Raw genomic sequence first — 27,142 nt, forward strand, 5'->3', positions numbered from 1 at the left:
GGGAATTCTGCACAGTTATTCGACATAGACAATCTATTTAAGATTTGTACAATTAAAGTTCTTATGTCTAAAAAAATGATCATTAAATCTAATGAAACACGATTGCAGCGATGACTTCTTAGTCTTTTTTGGCTATCAAGCCCTGCTTTTTGAGCTGGCGCAATGCGCATTTGGCCGCCGTGCACTTGGCAATGCGATAGTTGCGCCCGATGCCACGGAAGGTTCCTTTGCAGAAGACATCCACGGTAACGCGCACCCGTCGCCCATCAGCCAGCTTCTCGGGTTTGCCGAACTTGGCCGTTTCCGGCTCCAGCTCGAGCAGCTCCCGAATGGGCGATTTTGGCACTGAGTTGCTGAACTGCTCGATCTCCGGGCTCATCATGTTGCTATATACGTGCCACACCACGTCCAGCGACATGTTTGAGTCGAGGAAAATGGCACCTGCGATCGACTCGAAAACGTCGCCCAATGCCTTGGGCACCTCAACGTCCTCGGCGTCATCGCATTCCTCCTCGGACAATAAGTAGTACTGAAAGCAAGTAGAATGTTACAATTAGTTGTCGTATTATTGGTGACTTTCCTATAACCCACCTCCTCACTGATGCTGTGACCATTCTCCTGCTGGATCCGCACAAAACGGTCAATCACATCGTTAAGGCCCGGCGAGAGGTGCCGGAAGAACTTGTGGAAGCCATGGCGAACAGCCAGGGAGGCGAATATTGTGTTATTCACCAGTGCTGACCGCAAATCTGTTAATGCGCCTGGAGAATGCTGGCGGGGATCTTCGTATAAATGCCGCGTAATGAGGTAATCTAGAACAGCATCGCCCAGGAACTCCAAACGCTGATAGCAATCGGTCAATCGATTGGGCGTGTAACTGGCATGTGTCATCGCTTGCAGCAGGTACGACCGATCCCGGAACTTATATCCCAAACTCTCCTCAAACTCCTCAAAGCCGCTTAGTAGCTGGTCCAGCTCCTCCGTAGCGTTGGGAGCAAAGTGCAGCAGTGGACTGCGCGGCGTGGGCCATGCACCGTAAACGGTAACCACATTTTCGGCGTTCGGTTTGGTGCTACCGGGTATTCGTTGCTCCTGGTTACCCCCGTCCAGCTGCCTGGTGATAGGGAGCACTCTCACGCCCAGCCAGGCCATAAAGAGTAGTGCCCCTCGTGGTCCGCACTCAATAAGATAGGCTCCAATGAGGGCTTCGACGCAATCGGCAATGGACTTATCCGGAATGCTGTGTTGCGAAACAAGATTGTAGGGAATAAAACAGCTGAAATCATTGCAGCTGTCATTGGAGTCGTCAAGTTGTCCATTTTGGGCACCCCCATTCTGCTCCAAGCCCAGGGCATCGGCTTTTTCGCGAACCATCTCGCAGATTTGCACGCTGCTTAGGTTCTTGATGTCTAGCAGATCTGCCAGCTTCCAATGGTGAGTGGGGATCTTCGCCTCGATGAGCGCCTTCTCCAGCTCCTTTGGCACATAGTAGCAGGGTGGCAGCCAATTGTCGTGCGGCTCGAATTTAGTGGCTATCATATATTCACCCAGTCTCTTGCGTCTGCCCAGGCGATAGAGATTGAGGTTGGCAACCTGTTTGGAGCGCAAGTGACTTAGCTTTCCCTCGTGCACATTCTCGTAGGTGATGTACAAGTAGGTGGTAATGGCATACTTCAGAAAGGAATCTCCAATTGTCTCCAGTCGCTCCAGATTGATGCCATCGTTAGCATTGGACATTGTGAGGGCTTGCAAAATGATGCTGGGACTGGGTCCAGGATGGCCCACTAGATCCGGTTGTCGATCGAAACTGAATCCAGCTGGTAATATGGCTGATGATATGGCCTTTGTGGGAGTAGGTGGTTGAATTTCCATTCGTTCGTATTGCAGTTTCAGTTGCTTTTCATCCAAGTTCAGCCGATGATGATCGTTGTAGTTGTCAAAACTATCTCCACATCCCATTACGCTGTAGGTCTCCTGCTCATGGCGCGCTACCCAATCTGCATTCAGCTCTACTAGATCCGACAGCAGAAGTTCTCGCCTATCACCCAGCTTTTCGGCCAACACATCCTCATTTACATACGGCAGCAGCTGCTTCAATAGCTCCATCATCGAAACCTTTGCAACCTGAGCCTCAGCGGCATCACTTCTTTTTAGAACCAACTGCTGGTCGTGCGGCACCAACATGCCGCCGGATTCAATTTCCGTTTTGAGCTTAGCTATGGATTCTTCATATCTTATAGTGGGAGGTTCCTTCTGGTCCCCACGCTCAAAATTGAATCCGATGAGCATGTTCTTTGTCTCTTGGTACTGCCTCTCGTTAGCATTGGTCGCTTGGATGATGGACAGCTGCTTCTGGCGCTTTTCCACTTCCTGCGCGGTCTCGATAGTCTCCGCCTCGTTCTTGGAGGTGAACGCAATGCGTCCCGCATCGATATCATCTGCCACATCGTCGTCATCCGAACTGTAGTTGTGATGCATGTAATTGAGCGGACCTGCGTTATCGTCGTCGTCGTAGCTGGACCCCAGCGAATTGTCCGAGTCATAATAGTTAAATGTGGGCTTTGCCGTACCCTTTCCTTTGCCCTTGCCACCCTGCTTATTCTGACTGTTCTTTGGACCCTTGAAGGCACCTTCGTCATTGCTTACATCCCAAAATGTGGGCGAACCGTAGCGCGTTTGCTGATCACCTGTAAGATGTATTAGGGATTATTTCCGATCTTTAGCAAGGGATTTAAATAACTTACAGAACTTAACGTTTGCCGGTAAAACTGGGAGATGGAAGGCGTCATCCTCGTCGTCGTCTTCTTGGTTAAAACTAGCTATATCGTCGGCCATATCGTTTGACCAAGTGCCTATCTCAATGAAGTCATCAGCCTCTTGCAGCTTCTCCTCTCCCTCAATGATTAGTTCGATAGCACTTTTCTCAACTTTATCGTCTTTTGAATCCTTATCTAGTTGGCTCTCCTCACTAATCGGCTTCTTCTCAACTTCAACTAAGTCTTGGCCATTAATAGTATCATCCTTAAGGGACTCCTTTTGTTTGGACTCCCGCGATTTCTTGAGCACCTCCGATAGACTCCACCCAAAGTCCAGCATGGGCCACTCGAAATCCTCATCTTCGATCTGTTGCCTTCCCAGTCCCAGATCCGCAGAAACCTGTTTCCGAATATCGTCGGCCAACAGAAGCCCATTAATGCGATATAGGATGCAGGGCAGGCACACGGCAGTTCGCCACAAGGAGGCGGGGAATGGATGCACAGTGCAGAGCTCTGGCACAAGAATCTGCTTCTGCTCGAGATTCTCGCGCTTTGCCCGCTTGGTCTCCTCCGAACTAGTGGGCAGAGCAACGCCCTTGCGATTAACGTATCGTGGAGTGAGGAAGTTTAACCGTGCGCTGGTGTGATCCACATCCAATAGCGGCTGCGAGGCCTTCTGTATGGTCAGACCATACTTGACGAGGTAGTAGTGCTTGAACGTGCGGTAGTTGTTACCAGGGAAGCAGCTAAGTGGGGATAGATGTGGACATATCTCCGCCACATAGAAATACTGCGGTTGATCCTGGTTGCGATACCACGGCATAACGACGGCATCCTGGAAGCGTTGGGCATCAAAAGGCTGCGCCTGGCGCTCCTCATCGGGCACTGCCCGTGGCATTGTATTTCCATTGGCTTGGATCAGCTCCAGGAACTGCCAGTCGATGTGCTTGCCGCCAGCTGGTGCCTTCACGGTGGGCACAATGAATACACAATTCTCCGTGGAGTCCGGATCAAAGAGCATTAGAAACTTTTGCAAACGCAGTACATTGGTGAACGTGTAGTTTAAAAATCCGTTGATGCAGACTATTTGTTCGCTAGTTAGAATCACGCGCTCCTTAGCCAACTCCAGGGAAACCTTCACCTCACCGGAACGCGTGAATATCGAGAAAGCACTTAGCTTGGGTATCCGTTTTGTGGTTAGGATGCCGAATCCCTGCTGCGCATCTTCGGGCGGATAAATCTTGCGTCCCCGCGTGTTTTGCTCTTCGGGAATCGGACATTGGAGCGTCAGTTGGATAAAGTACAAATAGCATGGTGCTCCGGCAACTGGACGACAATCGCAAAATTCGGATGCAATGCGTTTGTAATAGTACTGACGCCGCTTCGTTGTTCCCGGACGAGGTTCATCGCTTAGCTGCACAATCTGTTCGTCCTCTGGCTCCAGTTCAAAGCACTCCCAGTCCGGCTCCAGGGCGCGAAATCCCTCCTTGCCGATAGGCTGCAACTGATCGTCTAACTCACCGATCCTGTGCAGTTCCACGCAAGCCTGCAACGCAGCCAGTCGGCGGGCCAATGTTTGCGTTGGCATCGGAAGACCCTAAAGAAGAGTATTTGACAAATCGAAAGTAATTTGTATTACAAGAACTTACGACAATGTCATGCTTCAATGGCGAGTTGATGGGCAGCCGGAGTGTGTACTGAAACAATGTCACTCCAGCCCTTTCGCTTTTGGTGCAGCGCCACAAAGCCGTCAACTTGGTGAACGTGTCGCTGGGCAGTCGGGCGCAGTACTTGTTGACCAAAGCTATAGCTGAACCCAGATCCACGGAGGCGCCTGTTAGCAGGTGCGGCTTGGGTCGGTACGCGGCCAGGCAGGCACTAAAACGTTCCGCCTCGCTTTGCTCCTGCTCCGGCGGCTCTGTGTTGGCGCACTTGGATAGCAGCATCTGCTCGATTTCGCGATACTGTGCCATTTGGTGCACCAAGTCCTTCGTGGTGCTGGCTAAACTATGAGCAGTATCGATTTCGGCTGTGGAATCACTTGTGTCTTCTGGCTCCGTTAAAGAGCTCAGCTCACACTGGAAGCGTCTGGACTTTTGTTCTGTACTGCTCTCGCTTGGAGACGTGTTACTCATGCTGACGGCTTCGTCGCTGGAGTTGCTTGTATCCAGCTGCACTGCGGCTGGCGATTCGTCCTGGATCTCCTGTAGCTTAATGTCGCACGCTGTCGGTGGTTGTTTACTGAACACTTCCGGGTTGAGGATCTTCACGGTTCCGCGTGCCGTGCCAAAAGTATAGGGATCCGAACCGGACGAGTTTGGCATCGCTGAGTCATCAGAGTCGCTGTCCGCCTCTGTAGTATCACCAGTCCCGCAAATATACCGATGACTCCGATCGGTCAGCTGAACTGACTCTACAGTTGGACTTTTATAACTCGGAGCCACGAGGATGACATGGTAGGCTGGAGCAGCACGGGCTCGACCTTTGCACTGAACGTAACTGCGATATGTGGTCGGCGGATCCCAGCGCACAACCAAATTGCACTTGGGCACATCGATACCCTCTTCTAGCACCGAAGTGCCGATCAGGACATTGCAGTCGTGCATCCGGAAACGCTTTAGCACCTCTTCCTGCCGCCGGTGCTCCAACTCAGCCTCTTTGGGCTCTGTGGTGGGATCTGCCACCCGGTCCGTGGTGTACTGACAGCGTAGGAACTTGAGATCGGGATCACGCCTGCCAATCTCCGCCAGAAGCTCAAAGAGCACGCGAGCCGTGTGGTTCTGGTTGCAGTAAATCAGTGCGCAGAGCGTGTCGCTGCCATCATTATGATCCCGGTGGTGGCGCCTTGTGTACACTCGTCTACGAGTTCGTGGTTGTGCAGTGTTGGCACCAGAGCTAGGTTTCGGCTTCGCATGAGCGGGAGTAGGAGTTGGAGCCACTCGAGCGGCGCTTCTGTTCGTCTGCCTGTCCTCTGTCGTGTGCAGAATCTGCTCAAGATTGGCCACCAGGGCTCGTGTCTCCGTCGGCGGTTGGTCCAATTGATCCACCATTCGGCACTTGCTTTCCAGCGTATGAGATAACCGATTGAAGTCCGCCTGATCCACCTGATGCCGCATCCTGCGCAGTCCGTCCGCTTGGGTGTGCACCTCTTCCGGCTTGAAGCACCTCAGTGTCTGCAACAGACGTCGCACCTTGGGGCTGGAATAGCGCTCGATGGTCTGACGTGAATCGCTGCCACTACCCAAATGGCGCTGGAATGCGTGTTCGCAGAGGGAGTGCAGTTGGATAAGGGCCGTGCTCACTAGGCAGTAGAGCAAGTAGTGACGTTCGTGCGGCGTCTTCACCTTTAACTTCTCATTGCTTTGGTAAAAGTGATGGGCAGCCCGCTGCGTGCACCAAGGACCCATCTCGTGCAGCACGACCATTAGTGAGTTGATGACGTTCAGGGGGTCCACCTTGGGATCGGGTATGTCTTTCAGTTCGTCCATAAACTGGTCTGTGCCGTATATCTCGTAGGGATCGTAGCGGTGGTCCAATAAAAAGGACTTGTGTGTGTTGAGCACATCGGCAAGCACCAGGGACAGTTCGTCCATCTCGAAGGGGGCGCACTGTACGATGTATTCGTGCGGTCGGGAACAGTAACGCAACACGGTGACAATATCACTGGCCGTCTCGATCCGGCAAAGCACACTCTGCTCCAGGGTGGCCAGCATGGCGCTCAGTTGCTGCAGCTCACATCCGGCGCTGTGCAGCGGTCCAGCGAGTCCGAGAATCCGTGGCCTGTCCGCCGGTGGTGCTGGCATGATGTGATTCTCGAACAGAGGCCTTATCCTCTGATAAACGGCGCTGTCGTGACAATCTTCCAGCACAATCAGTTCGACGCTGCTCAGCAGCAGATCGCGAGTTTCGAGCAGATAAAGAAATCCCTCTGGCCGTAGGATGGAAACGTGATAGTCCGTCCAGCAATGATCAAAGGGAATCTGCATGTCCGGCTGCTCCTGCCACACCCGCAGGTCAGTCAAGTGGGTGAGCATCGTGTAGATGGAGCTTGGTTCCGTGCTGGTGCCAACCTCGCAACTGAGATAGACACTGACACGACCATGTCGGCGTGCTCGACGCGACAGCTCCTGGAGCAGCTTGAGGGCTATGAACTCCTTGGAACTGCGATGGCCCAGGCAGATAATCGTGTTCCGCTCGTAGGCGGAGGCCAGCAGCTCCACCTGAAAGTCGCGCGGCGTGAACACCGTGGTGTGCAGGTTGTTGTCGCACCAGTGAAACGCCATCGTGGCTGAGGGGATTCACAAAAACACCACTGCCTCTGCGTGATTTCTATCAGAAAATCGTCCAGAGCCGGCTACTAGCGGAATGACAGTGTGACCATGGTTCGGAATACCCTTCGCAGTTCACTCCCTTGGTCACACTTCCAGGTGGCTTGAAAATAGATTGCGCCTTGTATTTATATTTTCTTTATAGCATAAGTTGTTAAAATAACTATACAGCCCGTGTGCACCCGGTAATCCTCTTCTTGACCACCATAATGCGGCGTTCCAAAGCTCCTTCCATGCGCCGCGCTGCAAAGCGAGAGAGTGAAGCGGTGCCTCCCAAAGAGGAACCACAGTCACCCTGCTCCTGGCCCAAAAACAATCTACCCAGCGAATGGGGCACACCAGCGGGCACCCAAAGCCTGGGACCTCGAGAATTCAGGGCGGACGAGAATCCGCTTAAAGATAGCCGTATCTTCCATGTGCTCTGGCGTAATCAGACCACCAAAAAGCACAAAACGTGGACTGGCAACGGAACACTGGTGGTCACCGGATCCGTAGTAACATTGAAGGATGACACCGGCAAGGTTGTGGACACCATGACATATTTTAAGCAGCAGCAACTCAAGGAGAACGATCAGCTGGAAGTGGGCAGCAAGGATGTCGAGGTTCAGGAGGAGATTAAAACCGTGGAGGAGTGCTTTACCCAGCGCCAGTTGGAAATAGCCAACTGGTGCCAGAAAATAGATGCCCAGAATGGTTGTGCAGACACATCGCCACCTCCTGCTGACAGTGCACCCTTTAGGTCTCATGTTCTCAAGAAGATCAAGCGCGAGGCGGGTGCACTTGCTTCATCGCATTTGGAAATTAGCCAACATAAAGAAGAAGAAAATGTATCAAATGCAGCCCCCGATTCCAGCACTTCGATGGAAAAGAAAATGTATGCACAAAACACTTTGAAGATAGAAAATCCTCCCAAGGAGTTCACCCAATCGGAATATCTGTGTCTACTTACTCCAGCTGAATTGCAGAAAAAAATATTAATCTTCGTTTCTGAATATGCACAAACTACCAAAACAGTAAGATAGATTCAGACCATTTACATCCATAAACAAATCAACAAATTTATATTTCAGGGATCGTCTATGTTGAAGGAAATCTTCCAAATTGTCTGTGATCATCCTGTGCTCCTAAAAACTTTGGGCAAGAATCCAGAGTTTAAGGAAATAATGGAGGTACTGAACGCCATACTGCCGCCCTGGCCAAGCATGGGACTTTACGATTCCGCCAAGTTCGAGTTTCTGCACGTGATGCTGGATCACTTAGTGGCGGAGCGAGGCGAGAAATGCTGCATATTGGCAAACAGTGAGGATTGCCTCACCCTGGTCAGGGGATACTGCGAGAGTTATAGTTTAGACCATGCGCAGCTAGATGATCCCCAAAAAGTGAACTTATTTAATTCTCTTGCCGATGGAGAACCAATGGTTGGCTTGATTTTGACCAGTGACTTGTCGGCGCTTCGAGCTCTTCGCTGCAAGCACCTAATTATTTATAATCACAATGCCAGGCAGCACGCCAACCAACTGCTGGCCGTTGGAGCAATGGACACCAAAATATACACACTCATCACAGCCGGAGGTTCTCCGGAGGAGTTTCAGTTCTATGGGCAAATGACTCGAAGTTCAGATGATTCTCTAGAAGATCTTGAGAATTACCGAAGCCAGCTTATACCGAGCGCAAGTAATGTGAGTACTTCGAATTCTTATCTCATAAATAAACTACATATTGCATTGATAACCTATAGGATCTGGCAGACTGGACCAAAAATGAGCCACCTTTTGACTGTGTTTTCTTTGAGGTGAGATTTGTATTACACTTTACCAACTTCAAATGCGTATATCCATGTGACTTTACAGGAAACTGCTATATCGGATTGTCTGGATTGTATTCAACTGGTTTATTCAAGAAAAGTGAGAGTAAAAACTTAAACAAACAAAACCTTAACTTCAACTTCAACTCAAGAATATAAATGGAAACAAAATTATTTTGTTTAACTAAATGCTAAGCAGTTGAGTTAACCTGGAAGATTTGTCCTTTCTTTGGCCATAATTAGTTCTCACGTATTTCGCGCGAGCTACGTTTTGAGAATTTAGTCCAAACTTAAGAGCTCCTTCAGCTTTTCAATGCGAGTGGAGTAGCTATTTGTTTCCTCATCGAAAGTGATTTCGCTGCAGGTGATGACGGTTCCAATGGGATAATTGTTATCCAGCCATTTGATCTGGCCATCGGTGGGCTTCTCAGGCACACCTACGAAAAGCGAGTCATATAAATAATATAATTATCATTGGAGTGCCTACTTACCAATCAAATCCAGCTGTGTGGTCATTATAGGGTAGATAAACTGCGGCGGATAGGGACGTATGTCGGTGACATGGGTTGGCACTATGTTTCCGTAGTCAATGAACAAAATGCTGGGATAACCATCGCCTATCAACTCTACAGAGAGACCTCGACGCCATTTGCCATCGTACTTAGCTATGCAAAGCTCATTTATTCTAAATAAAAGAGGACGTTAGTCAAATGGGCAAAAGAAAGTAAAGAGAGTAACTTTACGACGGTGCGTAGATTGCGCACTTGGCAATCTTTTCCCCATACTCCTGTATGTCTCGCTGCATTTTGGTGACTTCGTAAGCCAAATCTATGGGGGTGCAGTAGATAAAGCCGCAGTTGAGGAATGTGTTGTCCATTACCACTACATTTATGTTCTTTCCAAAGTGCAAGGGAATGTATGGAAGGAACTGAAACCAAATAAAGGCATTACAAATGACAACTTGGTGATTTTTTTTAAAGTTCTTACGTCCTCTTTGTATCCCAGGTCCGACACAGACGGCTCCACGGGAGTTAGGATGGTCTTGAAAAGGCGGTTGAGGCTCCTATTAATATCGATCTCGGTCATCACCACGACCTGCATGCCCTTGCTGTTATCGTACTCACGTGACGAGTACTTGATATTGAAAACTAGGGACTGGTCGAGTTCGTACATGACTTCCCTTATGTTGGGACCCACAAAGCGCCTGGGAACTCCGCGTAATTTAACGGCTACGGGATAGCAGGTCAAACCAGCTAAATACGAACTGCATTCATACAGACTTTCCAGCTGCGTGACTTCAACACTTCCGAAATCAATGCACACTACATAGATATCCTTGGTGTCGTCCACGTTTAGCACCATGGCACGCGACATATGTCCCTCGAACTTGTAGAGCACAATTTGTCCGCAGACTGGCGTACTTTTCAGTTTGGAGGCATCTTTGCCTAGCATCATTACCTCCGTGAGAACTGAGTAATACGCGATGTCAATCTGGATGTCCGCCGAGCGCACATAGACCACGTTAGTCTGCTCGAATGCAGTAATTCTCACTTTAGATCCGGACGGTGGCAAGCCGGGTTTGGGGTACTTCCGGCCTACCTTTTCGTCAAGGTTAAGTATCTCACCCTTGGCGCAAGCTTGCTTATGCTGCTCTGCCACATCGGCGAAACAGGAGGCATCGCAGATGGGCATTTTGCACAGCTTGCAGAAAGTGTCTGTCCAGTTTTGGCAAACCACGCACTTGCTGACTCCGTCTTCCAGCAGGCTTTTAATTTTATCCTCTTTGGGGACAGCAACCGTTGACCTAAGTGGTGCAGAAACGATACTCGTTAGCTAATCAGAGGCAGGTGACCAGGTGGCAATACTAACAACGGAATCGTTCTGCCGAAACGAAAGTGCAGAACAACCTGCGGGATCCTGGTCTCATCCTTAAGCTTGTAGATATCATGGCGCTCCAGGGCGAACTCGTACTTGACATTGAGATAACGTTGGCTGGGGTCGTTGGTGGCCAACAATGAACCGCTTTTGTAATCCTCTTTGGTGACCAGAGGTGGCCGGAAGAACTCCGGATGCTTTTGTCCTCCGGTCGAAACGGGAACCTCTCTGTTGCGATTCACTGGTGTACGTTCGGTGGCCGAAATTGGTGGGCCCGGTGTTGGCATTGGCTCAGTGGAACTCACCGGATCGCTGGTGATTTCTCGCTCCTTTTGCGGGCGACCAGTGATGCACTTGATCAGGTTCGGGTAACGCTGCACCCGCTGTTGCGCCGTCTCCAAGGATCTGGAAAAAGGTTTATACGCTCGAATTATTGAATAACCTGCGAAAGTGATTGAAGAAACCCACGCGATATTTTCAAAGTAGACAAAGTAAACGCGTGACAAGCGGCGGAACTCCATCTCCTTGATGAGCGCCCGCCCAAAGAAGTTGATAAGCATCTTTTCGGTCACATAGGGACTGCTTTTCGGAACCACCAAGTATGGATACTTCGCCTGCCTGGTGGCACGTTGCTCCTTTTCGTCCTTGGGCGGCAGTGGGGCTTCCACGATCAGATTCTGACCAGACTCGTTAGTGTAACGGTTGCCCGCTTGGTCATAGTATTCCCTGGACATCGGATCGAATGCGGACCACTCATCCTGCGAGTATTCGGATTCCATTGCACCTGAGCTTTAAAATTTCACCTGAATTCGAATTGCAAGCGCGTGCTAGTGTGACCGTTTTCTATGCAGTCATGAGTATGTTGCTATTGTAACTGTGTTGGAGTCAGCACACGGTCACACTGGCACTAGTGAAAAAAACGAAGCCGATTTTAAATATTGTAAACAATCTTGTAAAGACACCATAAAAAATGGTCAAAAACGAGCCCAACTTCGTGGTGGAGCGCATCATGGACAAGCGCATCACCAGCGAAGGCAAGGTGGAGTACTTCATCAAGTGGCGTGGCTACACGTCGGCGGACAACACCTGGGAGCCCGAGGAGAACTGCGATTGCCCGAATCTCATCCAGAAATTCGAGGAGTCGCGCGCCAAGTCCAAGAAGCGCGGCGAGAAGAAACCCAAGTGCGAGGAGATCCAGAAGCTGCGCGGCTACGAGCGCGGCCTGGAGCTGGCCGAGATCGTGGGCGCCACGGATGTGACGGGCGACATCAAGTATCTGGTGCGCTGGCAGTTCTGCGACGAGTTCGACTTGGTGCCATCGGCACAGATCGTGGAGAAGGATCCGAAAATGCTGATTGAATATTTCCAGAAGATGGCGCCTTACTCCCGTCACATTGCAATGCGAATGAAGGGCGTGCCGGAGGAGCTGCGTTTGGCGGCCTCGCGCACCAGTTATCCGCACACTAGCAGTGCGCCCGTCGAAGTGCCGCCGGAGGTGGATCAGGCCGCTGAGTTGGCTGGACATCTCGGTGGAATGGCGCCGCAGGTGGACCAGGTGCCGCAGCACCATGCGCCCATGGATCTAGCCGACGATACCGACGATTTGGCAGGCGTTTCGTACTCGATTCCAGTGCCCGGCGTTGGCGACATTGCCATCGATGTGCCCATGACGGAAAATCAATAAGGACTCGAGCAGAATCGACTGTTCAGTGTTTAATCTTAGCTCCTAAGTTTAATTCGTACATATGTAAAGCTATCTGAAACCACTGGGTTCGTCCAGATTTATGTGACCCAACTGGCCGGAGCGAAAGAAGTGAATGAACTTTCGCGCGGCCGCCAATAAATTTGTCATCACCTCCACGCGTCCGTCGTACTGCTTGACCTTGTGGAACAGCTCCTCCCGATGAGCGTACTCCGCCAGCACGGCGCTGATGTCGTCACTGGGTCCGGAGCTGAGCTTCAGCATCTCCACGTAGTCGTATTTGCGGTGGGTATTCAGCCAGTACAGCAGGTAGTCGGCTATCAGATCCTCGCCCACGATGTGATCGGGAAGGCAGCCCACCAGGGCCAGCTTCATGCCCATTTCATCATCCTTAATGGAGGGCTGGAGGATACCGGGTGTGTCGATCATGTAAACAGGCGGATTCTCTTGGATTTTGATGCGTTCGCCGACGGATCGAGTTATACCCGCTTCGGCGCCCACGCGTGCGGCGCTCTTCTTCTTGAGATGCACATTCCGCAGCACATTGATCACGGAACTCTTGCCCACATTGGGCACGCCGATGATCATCAGATTGTGCTCGGCAGCTTGGGTGCGATTGAAGCGACTGCTCTCGCTCACGAGGCGCGTGGCCAGGGGCAAGATGTCCAGCACGCCGTTGTTGCGCTGATCCTTGCAGTTGGTGAACAGGATGTGCTGCAGTTCGGGCTGCTGCCTCCTCAGCTGCTGGAGCACGCCCTTCTGCTGTTTGGCGCCCAGCAGATCGACTTTGTTCAGCACCAGAATATGCGGTTTAACACCACTTCCTGGGGAATAAAGCCGTATTAAGTGGTAGCTTATGGTTGTAAACGTACTCACCGGTGATTGTGTCAAAGAACTGGGAGTTTCTGCCCGCCAATGGGATGCGTGCATCGTGAATCTCGACTATGCAGTCCACATTTCGTAGTTTTTGCTGGATTTGTCGCATACCCTTGGTCATGTGGCCGGGAAACCAGTTGATGCGCTGCTTGGACGGCAGCCGGAAGGCATTGCGGAATGGATTCAGCTGCGCTGCCATGATGCGGAATCCATGTAACGATAGCGAATCCAAATCAAAACTTTCAAACAGCTGTTGGCCAGTGACGTAACAATTGACCCATGGCTCTGTGTGGTCACACAGATGGATGTGGTAGCACTGGCTGATTTAAATTTGAATTTAAAATAAATTTTACAGATTTTAAAAAGATTTAAGCACTTTATTTTGTACAGAACTAAGATTGAAAATACTGCGTTTCTTGTCCGCGATACAGCTGCACCGCTTTCTTGTTGGATACCTTCAGAAGTCCCGGTTCCCGTTGCACTTTATAAGTGAGCAACTTTGCGTATTCCTGGAGCATCTTACTCCAATAGCACTGCACATCCTCCATTCGGAGGTGGAGCCAAACGAACTGCTGTCCCCGTTCCGCAATCTCCTCCGCCAGATCGTCGTGCTCGCGCAGATATAGAATCAACTCGGCCAGCTCCTCCACGTCAGCGTCGCTGGCCACCGGAACGTAGTGCACCCAGGGCTTCAGTTGGCTGTAGAAGAACTCCTGCCACTGGTCGCCCACGTGGAGCACCAGCGAGCGGCAGAGTAGTATGTGCCGCAGCCGGAAACTGGCGGCCACACCGCGGAAATTGAACAGATACTTGTATTGGCAGTGCTCGACCAAAGGCATCTTCTCGACGGGATCGGCGTCCGTCGCTGGCAGCGTGTACTGGGCATCAACCAGGTCTGGCCGCATTTGGGAGAGCCTGACTAGATTATCGCGTTCTGGCGAGGATCGTGAGCCCCTAAAGAAACCAATAGCGCGCTTGGCATTCCACGGCAACTCCGACGCCCTGGCCACCAAATGTTTGCGCATCCAGTCCCAGCGACCTACACCGTGGGGATAGTGCTGCAGGATGGGACCCGTCCAAAACGACCACGCTGGGTACATGATGTCCAAATGGCGATCCGTGATGGAGTAGGATAAGACCGGACCACTTAGGCCGGACAGAAAGTGCACCTGCGGCCAGTCGCGCACATTGAGAACGAATTCCAGGTCTGGCACACCACTGGCCATGTCCAAGAGCAGATCCTCCACGTCGGCACACCGCTTGGGATGCAGGCACTTCTGCTGGCGATAGATGCGTCCACGGATAATCTGGTAAAAAGTGCCCAACCGTTTGGATTGCGTCATCATCTCAGGTGTAATCCCCTTGTCCACATACGGTTCCAAATTCTTTTGAATGGTCGCCACATAGCAGAGGCATTTCGGATCACCAAGTTCGCAAGGTCGATGGACCGCCAGGGCGTGCAGGATGTAAGGCACAAAGTCGTAGCTGGCTGAAGGATACAAATCTTTAAAAGGTTACTTCAAAATTTCTATATTCTATATAGCTAACTATTTGAGTTCGGTTTGTGTTCGATGGCAGCGCATTTGTCCTTGGAGCACGAAACGCAAGTGCAGGAGAGGATTAGGGCTCCAACTAAAAAACATATCCTTGGCCGGGTCATAATTAAAATTTAAAGAGAATTTACATATTTCTTCCAAATATATTTTAAACTTTGAGTCTTAAAACAAATGGCTTTCGATTGTTATAAAGATCGTAAAAATGCTATCTATAAATAGGAAAATATTCGAGTTGTTCTCCAAATCTTGGACATCAAAACTGCATGGAATGCGGACAGAGAGATTCACGCTGCTCTAAGCAACTTAATACAAAATGAGAAGTGAGAGGGCTTCCTCATCGCTACAGCTCATCCTTTTTGGGCCCTATGTAAATTAGTTGATCCTCCGGCTTAACCTCGTATTGCAGCAGCTTCACATATCGCTTGAGCAGCTTGCGCCAGTAGCACTTGATGTCCTTCATGCGCAGATGCTCCCAGATGAAGTCGTATCCACGCTGGGCGATCTCCTGGGCCAGCGCATCGTTTTTCTTGAAGAATGACAAGATGTGCTCATACTCCTGCTGACTGGGGTAGCTCTTGAGCGGCACATAGTGCACCCAGGGCTTCAGTTGGTCGTAGAAGAACTCCTGCCACTCGTCGCCCACATGGAAGACCAGCGACTTGCAGAGGAACAAGTGCTTCAGACGAAAACTGGCGGCCACACCGCGGAAATTGAACAAGTACTTGTACTTGCAGTGGTCCTCGAAGGAGACCTCATCAGCGGCCGGGGCGTCCAGTGTATCCTTGGGCGACTTCCAGCCCTGATTTTTGGTGTATTGAGCTTCGACTAGCTCCGGATTGCGGCGCGAGAGCAGAATCAGAGAATCACGTTCGTCCGAGGTGCGTGAACCGCGAAAGAAGCCCAGACTGCGTTTCTGTGACCAGGGAATAGCTGCCGCACGCTTCTCCAGCTTCTCGCGCATCTGATCCCAGCGTCCAATGCCACGAGGATGCAGCTTGGTGGCCGGTCCTCCGGCCCAGAATGTCCACGCTGGGTACATGATGTCGCGGTACTCCTTTGTCTTGGAGAAGGAGAAGACGGGACCACCAGCAGCGTTGCCCCACGCCGCATTCAGCTGCGGATAGTCCCTGGTATTGATGACCAAGTCCATGTCGGGCAGCGTCGCCACCAGCGGCAGCAGGAAGTGCTCAATGCCCTCGCAGCGGGCTGGGAACATGCAGTTGGCATCCCGGTACAGGCGATGTCCGTAGATCTTGTATTTGGTGCCGTACCGCGCCGAACTCTCGATCATCTGCCGGGTGACACCTGTTGACTTGTAGGGCGCGAGATCCCGCTTCAGAACATCCGCGTGGCAGGAGCAGTCGCTGTCCTGGGGATCACTGCTGCACGGCTTGTAGTCGGCGTTAGCTTTCTCGATCTGGCGACGTATCTTGAAGCTAACTAAATTAATTGATTAATTAATTAATCGAAGCCGGCAACAAGTTGCTTACATTCATCCTCGTTTATTTGCTCGGGTTCACTTTGTGCACAGGATTTTCGATCGGCACTGCAAAGTCCGTCATCTTCTGCACCTCCTGTTCCTACCAAACTAATTAATAATCCGAATAAAATATGGTTTATTAGCATTTCTTTGAATGTAAACAAATTTTTTAGCCTTTGATTGCGGCGTCAGCAATAGGGTTGCCACATCAATTGAAACTATCGATATTCCAGAAACGCTTTTAGGGAAAGATGTTTTAAAGTTCAATGAAATGTCTACAAATTATGTAGAAAATAAAATACTTTCTGCCATTTAGCTGCATATAACGTAATAATAATGTTTTTAATAACTTTCATTACCTGGCAATCCTGGTAGCAAAGCAGTGACTGAACTGTTACTTTATTAAGCAGACCATGTCACTGCATTGCTAGGCAAAGCCCTGCAGTAGTAACCATCATTTTGCATGACCAACCATCTGATGGTCACCCTAAGCGAGTAACTGTTCGCTGAGTTTTACTTTCGACGCGGTGTGCACACACTGGCCGCTCCAACCATTATAAGAAAACCAACAAGAAACGTCGAAAGTTTTCTCCGTGTTAAAGCCAGCCAATAGCCAAATTACGAACGAAAACGACGATTTGCAATTTGCAAATTATGCGTGCGGCACCCAGTGCAATCGAAACCACGTAAACCCAACGAACGCGAGTGTTTTAGACCACCTGCAACCTGAAACAACCACCATTGTACATAATTTACACGAACAATTTTGCAACGACAACAACAAAGGACGCCGCGCTGAAAGAGAGAAGTTGACATAACTGCAAAAAGTAAATTGTGTTTAACAGTGGTGGGCAACTAAATAAAGTCCGGATTGTAATATTGGCAACGAAAAATCGTAGTGGGAGTGGCCCAATTGCGAAAATGATGTTGTTTTGTTGAGTCAATTGCCAAAAAGCCACCAAAAGTTCAACTGAAAAAGGTAATACATATGTATTGTTATTTATTTGCAAGTGTATCTGCATCTGCATGTGTGCGTGCGTGTGTATGTGTGTGGGCGTACTACGAATAACAGTTAATTGAGCACTCATCGATTTTTTAGCCCCTTTATTGTGGCTCGTAAAAAAGGCAACTTAAATTCATTTCACCTCACGATCCGATCGCCAGATAAAATACAAAAAATAGAAAAATAAAATGGAAGAAAAAACTGTTGGAAAAGTTGCCAGCCATCGTCATTAAGTTGATTTGCTACCGCCGCCGATGCTGCGATTTAATTTACCTGGCATTTGGCTTGCTTTCGAGAGCTCCAGTTTCCCATTCCGCCGCATTCCACCTGGGCTGTTCGTTTCTCGACTTTGATTTTCGTTTCCCATCCAGCGGCCGATTTTCCTGCTCGCCGACAAAAAAATCGTATCGCTTTCGTTTTCACATTGGACGGCTTTTTGTTTTTGGTCCGCGACCTAGGGTCGCATTGCCCCGCCCCTCCTGCGCCCGCCCGCCCATCAAAGCACCTGACTAATTAGTGTTGAGTTATTGACTTGATAATTATCGCTAGCCACGAGCGAGGTGCACCACTGGAGTTCTGGAGTGCAGGCCCACTTCCGCAACTCTAAACATCTCTTGAGATCAGTTGCCTATTTTCCATTTTAATGGCTTACTGTAAATCTTATTGTATGGTACAACATGGATTAGAGTATGTTACTTATTTAATGTATATATTTAGTTGTAATAATGTAGTGGATAAAGCATAGGGGAATAGTAAGATATCTTAATCAGATTCAACATCTAGTTGTTTGTTAAATTGAACGGAAGTTGAACTGTATCTGTGCCTTGCAGGGACTAAGAAATAACTTGGCTATCTTTGAGGTCTTTTCGTTAAACTCGTTTGGAACACCATATCGAAATACTGAAAACGTTAAATAAAAAAATGAAACAAACACAGTAATTCGAGCTTGGCGGTGACTAAAGCTTCGCTTTGTTTATGGAAATATATGCGGTCATAATGAAGCTTTTGGAACCGAAGTCACACGTAAATCTTCTCTGCGCATTCAGACGTATCGATGCGTTTGGGAGCCCCTCCGACTAGAGTTTCCAATCAATGGTTCTTGGGAGAAAAACTTGGAATCATTTGCATTTCGGTGGCGTGGCGACCCTCGCCTTCTAATGACTCGATTGATTTCCATTTTGGGCAACCTTTCTCGTTTGTGTAATGCCGGAAGTCGTTTGTCGTAACTTCTTGTATTGATTATAGATAATAATCGTAGACTGCTTTCCGTAGAACGTCTGCCAAATGGTCGTTGGCCAGTTCAAACAGCTGCCATTAGCCGCAGTCACGCTGTCTGGCCTGGGCCCCACATACATCAATTATGTGTACTCCACTCCTTTGGGCAGGCAAATGGCTGCACCCCCGTCCACCACCTATAACCACCCATTTCCACCAACTCCCACTCGAAGTTCACGTGAAATGTGGCATGCCTAACCCAACCAGATGATTCATCATAACGTGGCATAGGCAGTTTATGCAGATTCCTTACCTTCATGCCAGCCAAGTGGCTGTAACACATTTCATTTATGCTCCGCTCTCGCTCCCAATTTCTCCCACCTCTCGCATTTTTCCGTAATTTCCTGGCTGGTGAGTGCACATGCGCATTGGAAAATCGCTTTTCCAGAGCGGTAACTCGCCTGCCGAGTGGTGTGTTGAATTTTGTTATCTTCAGGGTTGGGCTAGTCGTCCAATTGGGTTGCTATTTTGACATGCTCTTTGGAACTTCTGGTTTCATTATATTGCTTTATTTTTAATGAGATTTTAAGAGCTTTTCAATTTTACTACAATTTTCACATATAATGCCTTCTAAGACACGCTTTTGTTTAGAAATTGTTGCCGTCTTGTTAATTCAATTCCACACACTTTCTTCTGCCGCAGACTGAGACTGAAAATATATCCATTCCGCTGCGCATCGCATGTCCAGCTGTGTCAGCTTCTTTCGAATTCTTTGATGTTTCGAAACTGCCGGTCCGTAGATAATTCAGTGCCATTATATTGCGTGCCTGCTGACTGACCGCTCGTACATATGGTACATACATCATTAGCTCATCGGTGGGGGATTGTTAGCTAATGGTCAGCTAATAACTGCAACTGCATTAATAACATAATGTTTGTGTCATTAACCTGCGAACGGAACGAGTTTCCTGCGCTCGCAGCTGGAAAATCGCTTGACTTTCGGTGGCGGCGACTCTAATCTGCATAGAATGCGCATCGTCTTGGAAATGTCGGCTGCTCCCCCTCGCAAGAAAACCAGTTAACCAACTAATAGTGGGCCAAATGCGATTGGTAGTATTTCAGTGGGCTATTCGGACGCATGCGTGACCGTTCGACAGTTGGCTTTGTTTACTTTTTGGGTTATTGATCGGCTGGCGCACGATTCGATTCTCTGTCCGTGCGCTTATCATCGGCACGCACACCATGGTGATACTACACATATGTGCAGCTAATGCGGCGGATCTGGTCATGGGCTCTGTGTCATGGAGGAGCAGTCGGCTGGCTATCAGCACGAGCATGCTGCTCCAGTTTTCCGCGTATGTTCGGGCTCTCCGCCTCGCGCTGAATATCGCTCTCTGGAATGGCGGAATACCCTATCAGTGGGTTGATGTTGTTTGTTGTGCGGATTGGGAATGGGAGAATCTGTGTGCTCCAAATCAGTTTGATTAACTAAGAAAAGCAAAGCAAGTAATCTTAATGTAAAGCTCGAGTTAAGTACTTCGTAAAATTAATAAAGATCATGAAAAGAAAGTTAAACACATGACACAAGATAGTTCATTAAAGTAAGTTCAACTGATTAGTATAATGAGAAAATATATTATTTTATAAATTCTATTAGTTTTTCTTAATAACTTTCCAGCTAGTTTGATTAATAATTAAACTTTTAAGTCTTGTTTTGCACATTCGTATATAAATATTTGGTATAATTGATTAATTTCCCCCAAATATTGTCATTTTCACACTGAATTTTCCTAAAATATTAATATTGTGGATTATGCTGGCTAGCCTTTCGTGACTGGAAGAGTTGGCCCACTGTGTGCATCTGGGCCGGGGTAGTTGCCTCTGCCTCTGCCAACGTCGCTGCCTTATGCTGCGCGGCAGAGGGCAGCGCCAGCATAGCGGGCGGAGTGAGCTGCGAGCGGCCTGGTCGAGCCGAGCCGAGCGGAGCAAGCGGAGCGCCCAAGTGAGTTACATAGCAGCGCCACACATCGACGGTCGGACGGTTGACTGTGCCTGCTCACTTCGCTCGCTGGCTGAGTGGCTCGTGGTTGGGTCGGCAATCGCCTTATCGTGTGTGTGTATTCCCCCGTGGAATGGAAATCGGTGGCATATATATACTCCGTCTATAGCTGCCCAGTTCTGCGTTCAAGTGCGTGAATGAATATAAACATAATGCGGATTTGGCAATTGTTTTGCTATTCATAATTCACGCGACTAATTACGAAATCGATAGGTCAGCCCGCAGCGCCTTGGGGAAAACTCACCACACCCACTCGAAAAGCCCGAGTCTTGAGCTCTCCGGGCTTGAGTTTCCCACTTCCCATTTACCAGTAGTGCGTACATAGGAGTGCATTTCGAAATAGTTCTTAAATGGAGCATTGAGCTCCAAGTGAATATTTTGTTTAACTGCATTGAATCACTGCTCGTCAAGTGCTCTGTTGTGTGTTTTGTTTCGTGCGTTATTTAATTATCATTTGTTTTGCGCCTTATCGCTGGAACAAAGCGTACTTATATATACTATATAATGGATACAGTCATGCTATATGCTTCTGCAATGGATATTCCTGCTTGGATATACAGAGAATCACGTTTGCAAAAGGTAAATGCGTTTTTATTTGGCAAATTATGGCAGCCACAAGTTTGCATTTGTTTTGGAAAATCGATTTTCTGGAGAGAGAGAGCAGCGCTGCTCTCTTTCCGCCTCTCAGCTGATTGTCAAGGGGGAAGTGGGCGGTGGGTGGTGGGCATTGGGCGGTGGGTGGTGGGTGTTAGTGTTCCAGCCCCGTTTCCTTGACACGCTACCTTTTACCCGCAGATACTTTTCTTTAGCGTGCTGTGTGCAATTGATTCCGCTCCAAAACGAATCGCCACTGAGTCACTGGCCCACACTCTCGTCAAGATGTAGTTTGGATGTTTGGAATCCAAGAGGCCAGGTCGAGCCAGCTGGCGGAAGAGGGTTGTTCCATGTGGTTGACGCGATATGAATATTGGCCACCCTCTGAGCCGGAAAACTTTCTGCCGTTCTGCAAGGCGAACCCATTTGGCCCTTATTTATTGGTTTTCAGTGCCCATGGAACACCCCCAAAGATTGCAGTGCGATGGCTCACGTTAATTAACCACGTATGCAGTATTTATTGAGTTTCAGTAGTAATCAAATTGCTTGGCGCACTGGAAAAAACTTTATGATAAAAGTCTCATATTAAGACAATCGAACTGAAATAAACTGTGATTCAGATCTTGTTTTGTGAACAATTATACTGAAAAAGTACTACAGAATTAGTCATATTTATGAAAGCATATTGATACGACAGTCGTAATGACATTAGAAGTTTCGTTTAACATATAATACATAATATCTTGCGGCACTGTCATTAAAACCTATCAAACAAGAACCTATTGTATAAAAGATTCCAAACTAATGAGCAATATCCGTGACATATTCACTTTTTGTAATGCCTTAGAATAATGACAAATTGTTTTGGACAAATCCGAATATGGGCGCACCTAGGCACCATGATGCCTACTGTGAGCAAGAATTCAATTGACTGCGAAATAAATTTCATTACTTATGGCTTGCCAAAGTCGCATGTAAAGTATTTATAACCCGTACATATGCACTGTGAATAAATGGAGGCCATATATGACAATCCAGAGGCGTCGCCCACATGCGAAGTTGCCGGAAAGATATATAATAATAACTCTGAAGCAATATGTGCAGAGATCCGAGATATGTGAGTTCCCCGTCTTCTCTGTTGTCTTGGCCATATAACGCAAACAGTTTTAAATTACAAAAGTGTTTGCACCCAGATTCCATAGGATATTTGTACATATGAGAGATATACGACAGTCTCCCCTTACCCGTCTATCTATCTATACTCATATGGTGTTTAAGATACCAGAAACCAGTCCACGCCGTCAAGTGTTGTTTGGATATCATCACTCTTACTGCCTGCAAAAGAGTTTTCATTTATTCGAGCAGAATTTCCCCATCTTCGGCACACCTGCTGGCCATTCATTGATCTGTTCTGTGTTTTCGATCTGTTCTCTTGGCCACATTCAAGATCAATTTGTTGGAATGCCGCTCGACATGTGTAGAACCACTTAGTATTTGTTTTCTATGAAACTAATCCAAAGACATTTTCGAATTTGGGTTAAAAATGTGTGAATGATATATTGAATCGCTCCGCAAACATTTAAACAAAAAAAAAAAAAAGGGGGAACATACAGACATGCCCGGGGGAATCAGTAGTCCGGCGTCTTTGGAGTCCGCCAGCTTTTTTGGAGTCACTTGGCATAGATTGGTAATGCCACTCGAACACTCGAAGACCCACGGGCAGACAGTCAAATAGATAGATGGAAGGATGGGGGGCAGGAAACTGGGTCATTTGCCTAGCGTCTGTCTTGTTTAAATACTTGCGCCTGATTTATTGGGGACTTTGTAAAGTTGATTAATCAAATGGACTTGCGAGCTGTTTCGCCTCAGTTGTTGGTTATTTTCTCACATTTTCATTTAGTTGTTGGTTGCGTTGTCAAATTTATGGGCCTTAAGAGGCTTCGCTTGCGTTGATATCGTGGAATTATGTTGCATAAGTTATGCACAATCTACACCATTGTGTTCGGAGATAAAGCTTCATTAGGTTCGTTTCCAAAAATACCTAGAAACGGGAAAGGAACCGCACCTTTTGGTTAAAATCCGCTTAGGTGCGTAGGAGTTTGAGATTCTTTTGGCCCACGAAGTGCAGTGAAAACTCAGTTAGATGACCGCTGGCGGTTGAATAACCCAACCTTTTGATTACCATATGTAAAAGCCTCTTTTCATCGTTACTTTTTATGGATTATCTGGTAATCATTGCTATTGGCTTTCCCAAAGCTTCCGTATCTTGCATTTCTTTCTCTTTTCGCTGATTAGCCAGCAACAAACGGAGCCGACGACGCCGATTTGATGGCTCTTGTCTCGCCAAAGTTGGATAATTGTGGGGGAAGCGAGATACCTTAAGGTGGAGGATTTCGGGGGCTGCAGGCGGAGAGGGCAGTCATTTGGCTGGAATTCCGCGTCACTTTATGGCCGCTGTGCGAACATTTTTCCCATTTGTTTCTTGTGGGGCCAGTAATGATATACCCAAGACCATAGCATCTTTTTCCTACGAATGTGAATTGAAAATTACTTTGCGGGCTCTTTTTATTAGGTTTTGGTTTTCTCATTTTTTCGTGTGTCTTTTTGCCTTTCAAAGCGATTACAAAACTTCCACCATTTATTATCGCCATAGTCTTTTCTGTCTCCCATGACGCATAGCGGCGAAAAGTTGTATGCCATTTTTGCATAGCTGCAATTGATGATACGCTCCAAGAGGTTACAGAATATTATTCACTGGCCATGGTGCACTTCCGCTCCATTTGGAGCCATCGCGATGCTTGACTGCGATGCTTGGCAAACGATTTAGTCAAATTGGTCGCCATATGCATATAATATTCTGTGGAATGCAAAACGAATTCAATGAGCTTTCCTATGTCTAAAAATTGCATATTTATAATTGAGATCAGCAAAGGTGAATCCGAAAATTAAGCTCAATAAAAGGTTCAGCCAATGTCGTCGGCAGAATGATTACTTCATGATTCTTTTATATTGTATATACCTCTCTCTGTTGAATATAGTTATTAATTCTTCTCAATTCTTGTGTCATTGCAGGTAAGCTTAATATTAAACTGAGCGGAAATGCGTGTGCCTCATATGGCCACGGGCCATCGATTGACAGGCGGTTCAAGGTCGAGGTATCCGCCCACATCCGATGGATGTTTATTAACGAGTGCCCATATCTCTTACGGAATCGTTTTGAATGGAGCGCTGCGTGCTCGAGGGCATAAAACCCAGCCCAGGCTGGAAAGACACGTCGTTCTGCCTTCAAGAGCTTCGATTGACACAAAAACTGTGAGACAGCGAGAACTTAAGGGGCCGCCTTGCATATTACCATTTTAAAGATGTCTGTTTTTTCAGTAAATGCGAGGTCTTAGATGTTTATGTACCCACCTAAAAAAATGCTGGCATCCTACTGACCACACTTCAATCAAAAACTCCAATCTCTTGACTTACTTTCCAAGTATATTTTATTTCCGCCTCGTCATCATCAGTAAACCAAACACTTGTCGCCACTATTCATCGGTGTGCCCAGGGCACAGCCAAACTCCCGTCCAAATTCAGCGGAGTTGCTGAGCGGTCCATTGACATTCCATCTCTCCGGTGTGTGCTGCATCAGAGGCATCGAGTCCAGGATGGCCTCCTGGTTGTCCTTTGCCCAGCAGCGCGTCTGTGCGAAGTATATGAAGAACAGCTGGGTGTTGGTGAAATTCAACTCCGGTAGCGTTTCCTTCGCCAGGAGTGGACGTAGCTTGTGATCCTGCTGCTCCAGCCAAGCCAAATACGCATTGAAGGCCAAGTTGAGACCACTGCCATCGGCTATAATCTCTCTTAGCCTGGTGGCATTCCGAAACTCGCCAGGTTCATTGTACAAGTAACTGCTGTACTGAGCCCGCTGGCACTCGCTGGCATTTCGGTAACCAGACATGGTCACCTCATTCCACTGGGCCGTCGCCTGTGGATGATTGTTCCATCCCTCGTCATCGAATGCCTGAACCAATGCACTGGCCAATCGGTGGCCCAATAGCGCATATTTCAAAGACTTCGGGTAGTAGTAATTGTAGTAGGGAGCCTGCAGCAGACCCCATCCAACCAGGACCATTTGCTGACGGGGCGATAGAGCAGCTCGCACCTCGAACGCATCCAGACCGTCTGCATCATGACCAAAATCGTTGCCCCTGAGGGCTTCGAACTGCTGATGGGAACGATACTTGAGTGCAATCTCCAAACGGCGCCAGTAGTCTTCTGACTTCTGAAACTGCAAATCGGTGAGATCCAAACTCTGGTAATCCGGCAGAGAAACTCGATATTGTGACAGTCTGGTTCTGGCCGCCCTGCGATCGTTCTCGTCCATCCATTCCACGTGGAACTGCTCCTCGAGCGCCTTGATCACATCGTTGAATACGGCGTCCAGATCATGCTTCGCATTATCGCGCTGCACATGGCGCTGGAACATCTCACCCAAAACTTGCGGAAAGAGACGTTGCGTCACCAGGACGCATTGGCGGGCACGTTGTGATGGTGCTTCCTCCGGCGGCTGATTGAGTTCGTTCAGGGCCACGTATAGAATGTAGCCACCAACGGTGATGCGGTTATTGGCCTTAACGGTCCTCACCACATGTTTAACGTACTCCGGGGAACGGAGATAGACTTGGGATGGGTACTGACTCTCCAGGATGACCTCTACCAACATTTTGAAGTCCAAGTGATTGCCCATCTCGCTGGTGAGCTCGGTCAGGGTCATTCCTCCTTTTTGGCGCCGCAGACGCTCTTGACCAGTTCGCGAGCGTGCGCCGTAAATTTGCGCCTGTATGGCGGGTGGAAACTCCTCCTCTGGCTTCTGAATATCCTGCTCTCCCATTTGTTTGCACAGCTCAAACTCGAATCGGATAATATCTCCTGCGAATCTAGCCGCCTCTCCGGTGTCCATGCCAAACCAATCGCGCAAGTTCTCGGTCACTTGCTGCTGCACCAGCTCGTAGACCTCATCTCGCACCTGAGCTCCTCGCGTGGCCAAGGCATTGCAGTGCTCCGCTGGAATGATGGTGAGCTTGGGCTCCCCAAAATATATGGTATTCCCCTTCATGGTCTGCAGATTCAGATCGATTTCCAGACCCAAAAGTATGTCCAATCCGTAGTTCCTTCTCAATTCGCCCAGTGTTTGTACCCACTGACGGTTGTGCTGCCAGTTGGAGTTGGGAACGTTGCGTAATCCGCCGTTATCCTTGAGAATCTTCATTAGGAAACGACGTCTCTCACCGGCATTTGCTTCCACTGCGACGCAAGATTCGTAGAAGGCACGCACTTTTCGCACATTCGTCATGCTGGGTCCACTATATCCGTTGGGATGATGTTGCGTTGGCAGTGGCTGGGTGAGAAGCTGCTGCAATTGCTCCGAGATTTTGGTCTCCATCAGTTGCTGGGCAGTGGACAACTCATCCGGACGAAGCTGGCGCTTGTGATAACGGCCCCACTGACCACAGGCGTACTCGAAGAAATCCGTACAGGGATCGACGCTCAAGTTCATATACTTTTGCACATCTGTAGCTATTTTTTGGCGCACCAGTTGCTCCTCACGTGAGTCTGGAAAGTTTCCACTCATCTGCATGCGATTCATATGGTTTTGTCGGGCTTCAGTCACATCGCAAAGTTGGATTTCAAAGAGGAGCAGCAGTTCGAGCAGAAAGCCCAACCAAGCGCTTCTGGTAGCTCTCATCTTGGCGTTGAAAAATCGACTGAGTTGCGGTGTCTGGAGGCTTGATAATGCGCGAATCGGAAGCTTCTCCTGGCTGGACTTGAACCTGGGAGAACTGGGTCAAGTTTACTCTCAGTCCCTGTGGGTTATCACATCCATTGAGGCTCTGGGATCTGTGAGA

At 48.6% G+C, this 27,142-nt stretch overlaps 8 protein-coding genes across 8 annotated transcripts; 2 read left to right on the plus strand and 6 right to left on the minus strand.

Annotated features, from left to right (window-relative positions):
* Positions 1–15: 15 nt before the first annotated feature.
* LOC117143604 (endoribonuclease Dcr-1) lies at positions 16–7,116 on the minus strand. The gene is made up of 4 exons (XM_033308355.1): positions 4,406–7,116; positions 2,745–4,353; positions 592–2,687; positions 16–529 (listed from the first exon to the last, which is right to left on the minus strand). The coding sequence occupies exons 1-4, from the start codon at positions 7,037–7,039 to the stop codon at positions 119–121; spliced, it is 6,750 nt and encodes a 2,249-aa protein (XP_033164246.1). The 5' UTR covers positions 7,040–7,116; the 3' UTR covers positions 16–118.
* A 59-nt stretch (positions 7,117–7,175) lies between these two features.
* On the plus strand, positions 7,176–9,028 carry LOC117143606. The gene is made up of 4 exons (XM_033308357.1): positions 7,176–8,097; positions 8,155–8,763; positions 8,823–8,876; positions 8,935–9,028. Exons 1-4 carry the CDS (start codon positions 7,294–7,296, stop codon positions 9,004–9,006), a joined length of 1,539 nt encoding a protein of 512 aa, XP_033164248.1. The 5' UTR covers positions 7,176–7,293; the 3' UTR covers positions 9,007–9,028.
* LOC117143605 (protein vreteno) lies at positions 8,954–11,614 on the minus strand. The gene is made up of 6 exons (XM_033308356.1): positions 11,232–11,614; positions 10,758–11,168; positions 9,876–10,692; positions 9,632–9,816; positions 9,380–9,573; positions 8,954–9,325 (listed from the first exon to the last, which is right to left on the minus strand). The coding sequence occupies exons 1-6, from the start codon at positions 11,540–11,542 to the stop codon at positions 9,168–9,170; spliced, it is 2,076 nt and encodes a 691-aa protein (XP_033164247.1). The 5' UTR covers positions 11,543–11,614; the 3' UTR covers positions 8,954–9,167.
* Positions 11,615–11,633: 19 nt separating this feature from the next.
* Positions 11,634–12,623, plus strand: LOC117143610 (chromobox protein homolog 1). Its single transcript, XM_033308364.1, has one exon. The coding sequence runs from the start codon at positions 11,734–11,736 to the stop codon at positions 12,445–12,447; it is 714 nt and encodes a 237-aa protein (XP_033164255.1). The 5' UTR covers positions 11,634–11,733; the 3' UTR covers positions 12,448–12,623.
* LOC117143607 (mitochondrial ribosome-associated GTPase 1) lies at positions 12,462–13,596 on the minus strand. The gene is made up of 2 exons (XM_033308359.1): positions 13,342–13,596; positions 12,462–13,289 (listed from the first exon to the last, which is right to left on the minus strand). The coding sequence occupies exons 1-2, from the start codon at positions 13,538–13,540 to the stop codon at positions 12,517–12,519; spliced, it is 972 nt and encodes a 323-aa protein (XP_033164250.1). The 5' UTR covers positions 13,541–13,596; the 3' UTR covers positions 12,462–12,516.
* Positions 13,597–13,699: 103 nt separating this feature from the next.
* LOC117144669 (O-glucosyltransferase rumi) lies at positions 13,700–15,020 on the minus strand. The gene is made up of 2 exons (XM_033309987.1): positions 14,890–15,020; positions 13,700–14,830 (listed from the first exon to the last, which is right to left on the minus strand). The coding sequence occupies exons 1-2, from the start codon at positions 14,999–15,001 to the stop codon at positions 13,734–13,736; spliced, it is 1,209 nt and encodes a 402-aa protein (XP_033165878.1). The 5' UTR covers positions 15,002–15,020; the 3' UTR covers positions 13,700–13,733.
* Positions 15,021–16,586, minus strand: LOC117144668 (O-glucosyltransferase rumi). Its single transcript, XM_033309986.1, has 2 exons — positions 16,388–16,586; positions 15,021–16,337 (listed from the first exon to the last, which is right to left on the minus strand). Exons 1-2 carry the CDS (start codon positions 16,521–16,523, stop codon positions 15,238–15,240), a joined length of 1,236 nt encoding a protein of 411 aa, XP_033165877.1. The 5' UTR covers positions 16,524–16,586; the 3' UTR covers positions 15,021–15,237.
* Positions 16,587–24,718: 8,132 nt separating this feature from the next.
* On the minus strand, positions 24,719–27,042 carry LOC117144548 (endothelin-converting enzyme homolog). Its single transcript, XM_033309790.1, has one exon. It carries the CDS (start codon positions 26,980–26,982, stop codon positions 24,757–24,759), a length of 2,226 nt encoding a protein of 741 aa, XP_033165681.1. The 5' UTR covers positions 26,983–27,042; the 3' UTR covers positions 24,719–24,756.
* Positions 27,043–27,142: the final 100 nt, after the last annotated feature.

This window comes from Drosophila mauritiana, chromosome 3R, assembly GCF_004382145.1.
Source record: "Drosophila mauritiana strain mau12 chromosome 3R, ASM438214v1, whole genome shotgun sequence".
NCBI classification, from domain to species: domain Eukaryota; kingdom Metazoa; phylum Arthropoda; class Insecta; order Diptera; family Drosophilidae; genus Drosophila; species Drosophila mauritiana.

What these genes read in the sequence shown, in the direction of transcription:
- LOC117143604 (XM_033308355.1), bottom strand. Translation starts at nt 7,039, where the DNA reads ATGGCGTTTCACTGGTGCGACAACAACCTGCACACCACGGTGTTCACG. An exon ending in CATTGAAGCATGACATTGTC is followed by an intron (nt 4,354 to 4,405) that starts GTAAGTTCTTGT and finishes ACTCTTCTTTAG; the next exon opens with GGTCTTCCGATGCCAACGCA. An exon ending in ACCGGCAAACGTTAAGTTCT is followed by an intron (nt 2,688 to 2,744) that starts GTAAGTTATTTA and finishes TACATCTTACAG; the next exon opens with GTGATCAGCAAACGCGCTAC.
- LOC117143606 (XM_033308357.1), top strand. Translation starts at nt 7,294, where the DNA reads ATGCGGCGTTCCAAAGCTCCTTCCATGCGCCGCGCTGCAAAGCGAGAG. An exon ending in TTATACCGAGCGCAAGTAAT is followed by an intron (nt 8,764 to 8,822) that starts GTGAGTACTTCG and finishes GATAACCTATAG; the next exon opens with GATCTGGCAGACTGGACCAA. An exon ending in TTGACTGTGTTTTCTTTGAG is followed by an intron (nt 8,877 to 8,934) that starts GTGAGATTTGTA and finishes GTGACTTTACAG; the next exon opens with GAAACTGCTATATCGGATTG.
- LOC117143605 (XM_033308356.1), bottom strand. Translation starts at nt 11,542, where the DNA reads ATGGAATCCGAATACTCGCAGGATGAGTGGTCCGCATTCGATCCGATG. An exon ending in TTCGGCAGAACGATTCCGTT is followed by an intron (nt 10,693 to 10,757) that starts GTTAGTATTGCC and finishes TGCACCACTTAG; the next exon opens with GTCAACGGTTGCTGTCCCCA. An exon ending in ACCTGGGATACAAAGAGGAC is followed by an intron (nt 9,817 to 9,875) that starts GTAAGAACTTTA and finishes ATTTGGTTTCAG; the next exon opens with TTCCTTCCATACATTCCCTT.
- LOC117143610 (XM_033308364.1), top strand. Translation starts at nt 11,734, where the DNA reads ATGGTCAAAAACGAGCCCAACTTCGTGGTGGAGCGCATCATGGACAAG.
- LOC117143607 (XM_033308359.1), bottom strand. Translation starts at nt 13,540, where the DNA reads ATGGCAGCGCAGCTGAATCCATTCCGCAATGCCTTCCGGCTGCCGTCC. An exon ending in GTTCTTTGACACAATCACCG is followed by an intron (nt 13,290 to 13,341) that starts GTGAGTACGTTT and finishes TTTATTCCCCAG; the next exon opens with GAAGTGGTGTTAAACCGCAT.
- LOC117144669 (XM_033309987.1), bottom strand. Translation starts at nt 15,001, where the DNA reads ATGACCCGGCCAAGGATATGTTTTTTAGTTGGAGCCCTAATCCTCTCC. An exon ending in ACACAAACCGAACTCAAATA is followed by an intron (nt 14,831 to 14,889) that starts GTTAGCTATATA and finishes TGTATCCTTCAG; the next exon opens with CCAGCTACGACTTTGTGCCT.
- LOC117144668 (XM_033309986.1), bottom strand. Translation starts at nt 16,523, where the DNA reads ATGCTAATAAACCATATTTTATTCGGATTATTAATTAGTTTGGTAGGA. An exon ending in GCAAATAAACGAGGATGAAT is followed by an intron (nt 16,338 to 16,387) that starts GTAAGCAACTTG and finishes CAATTAATTTAG; the next exon opens with TTAGCTTCAAGATACGTCGC.
- LOC117144548 (XM_033309790.1), bottom strand. Translation starts at nt 26,982, where the DNA reads ATGAGAGCTACCAGAAGCGCTTGGTTGGGCTTTCTGCTCGAACTGCTG.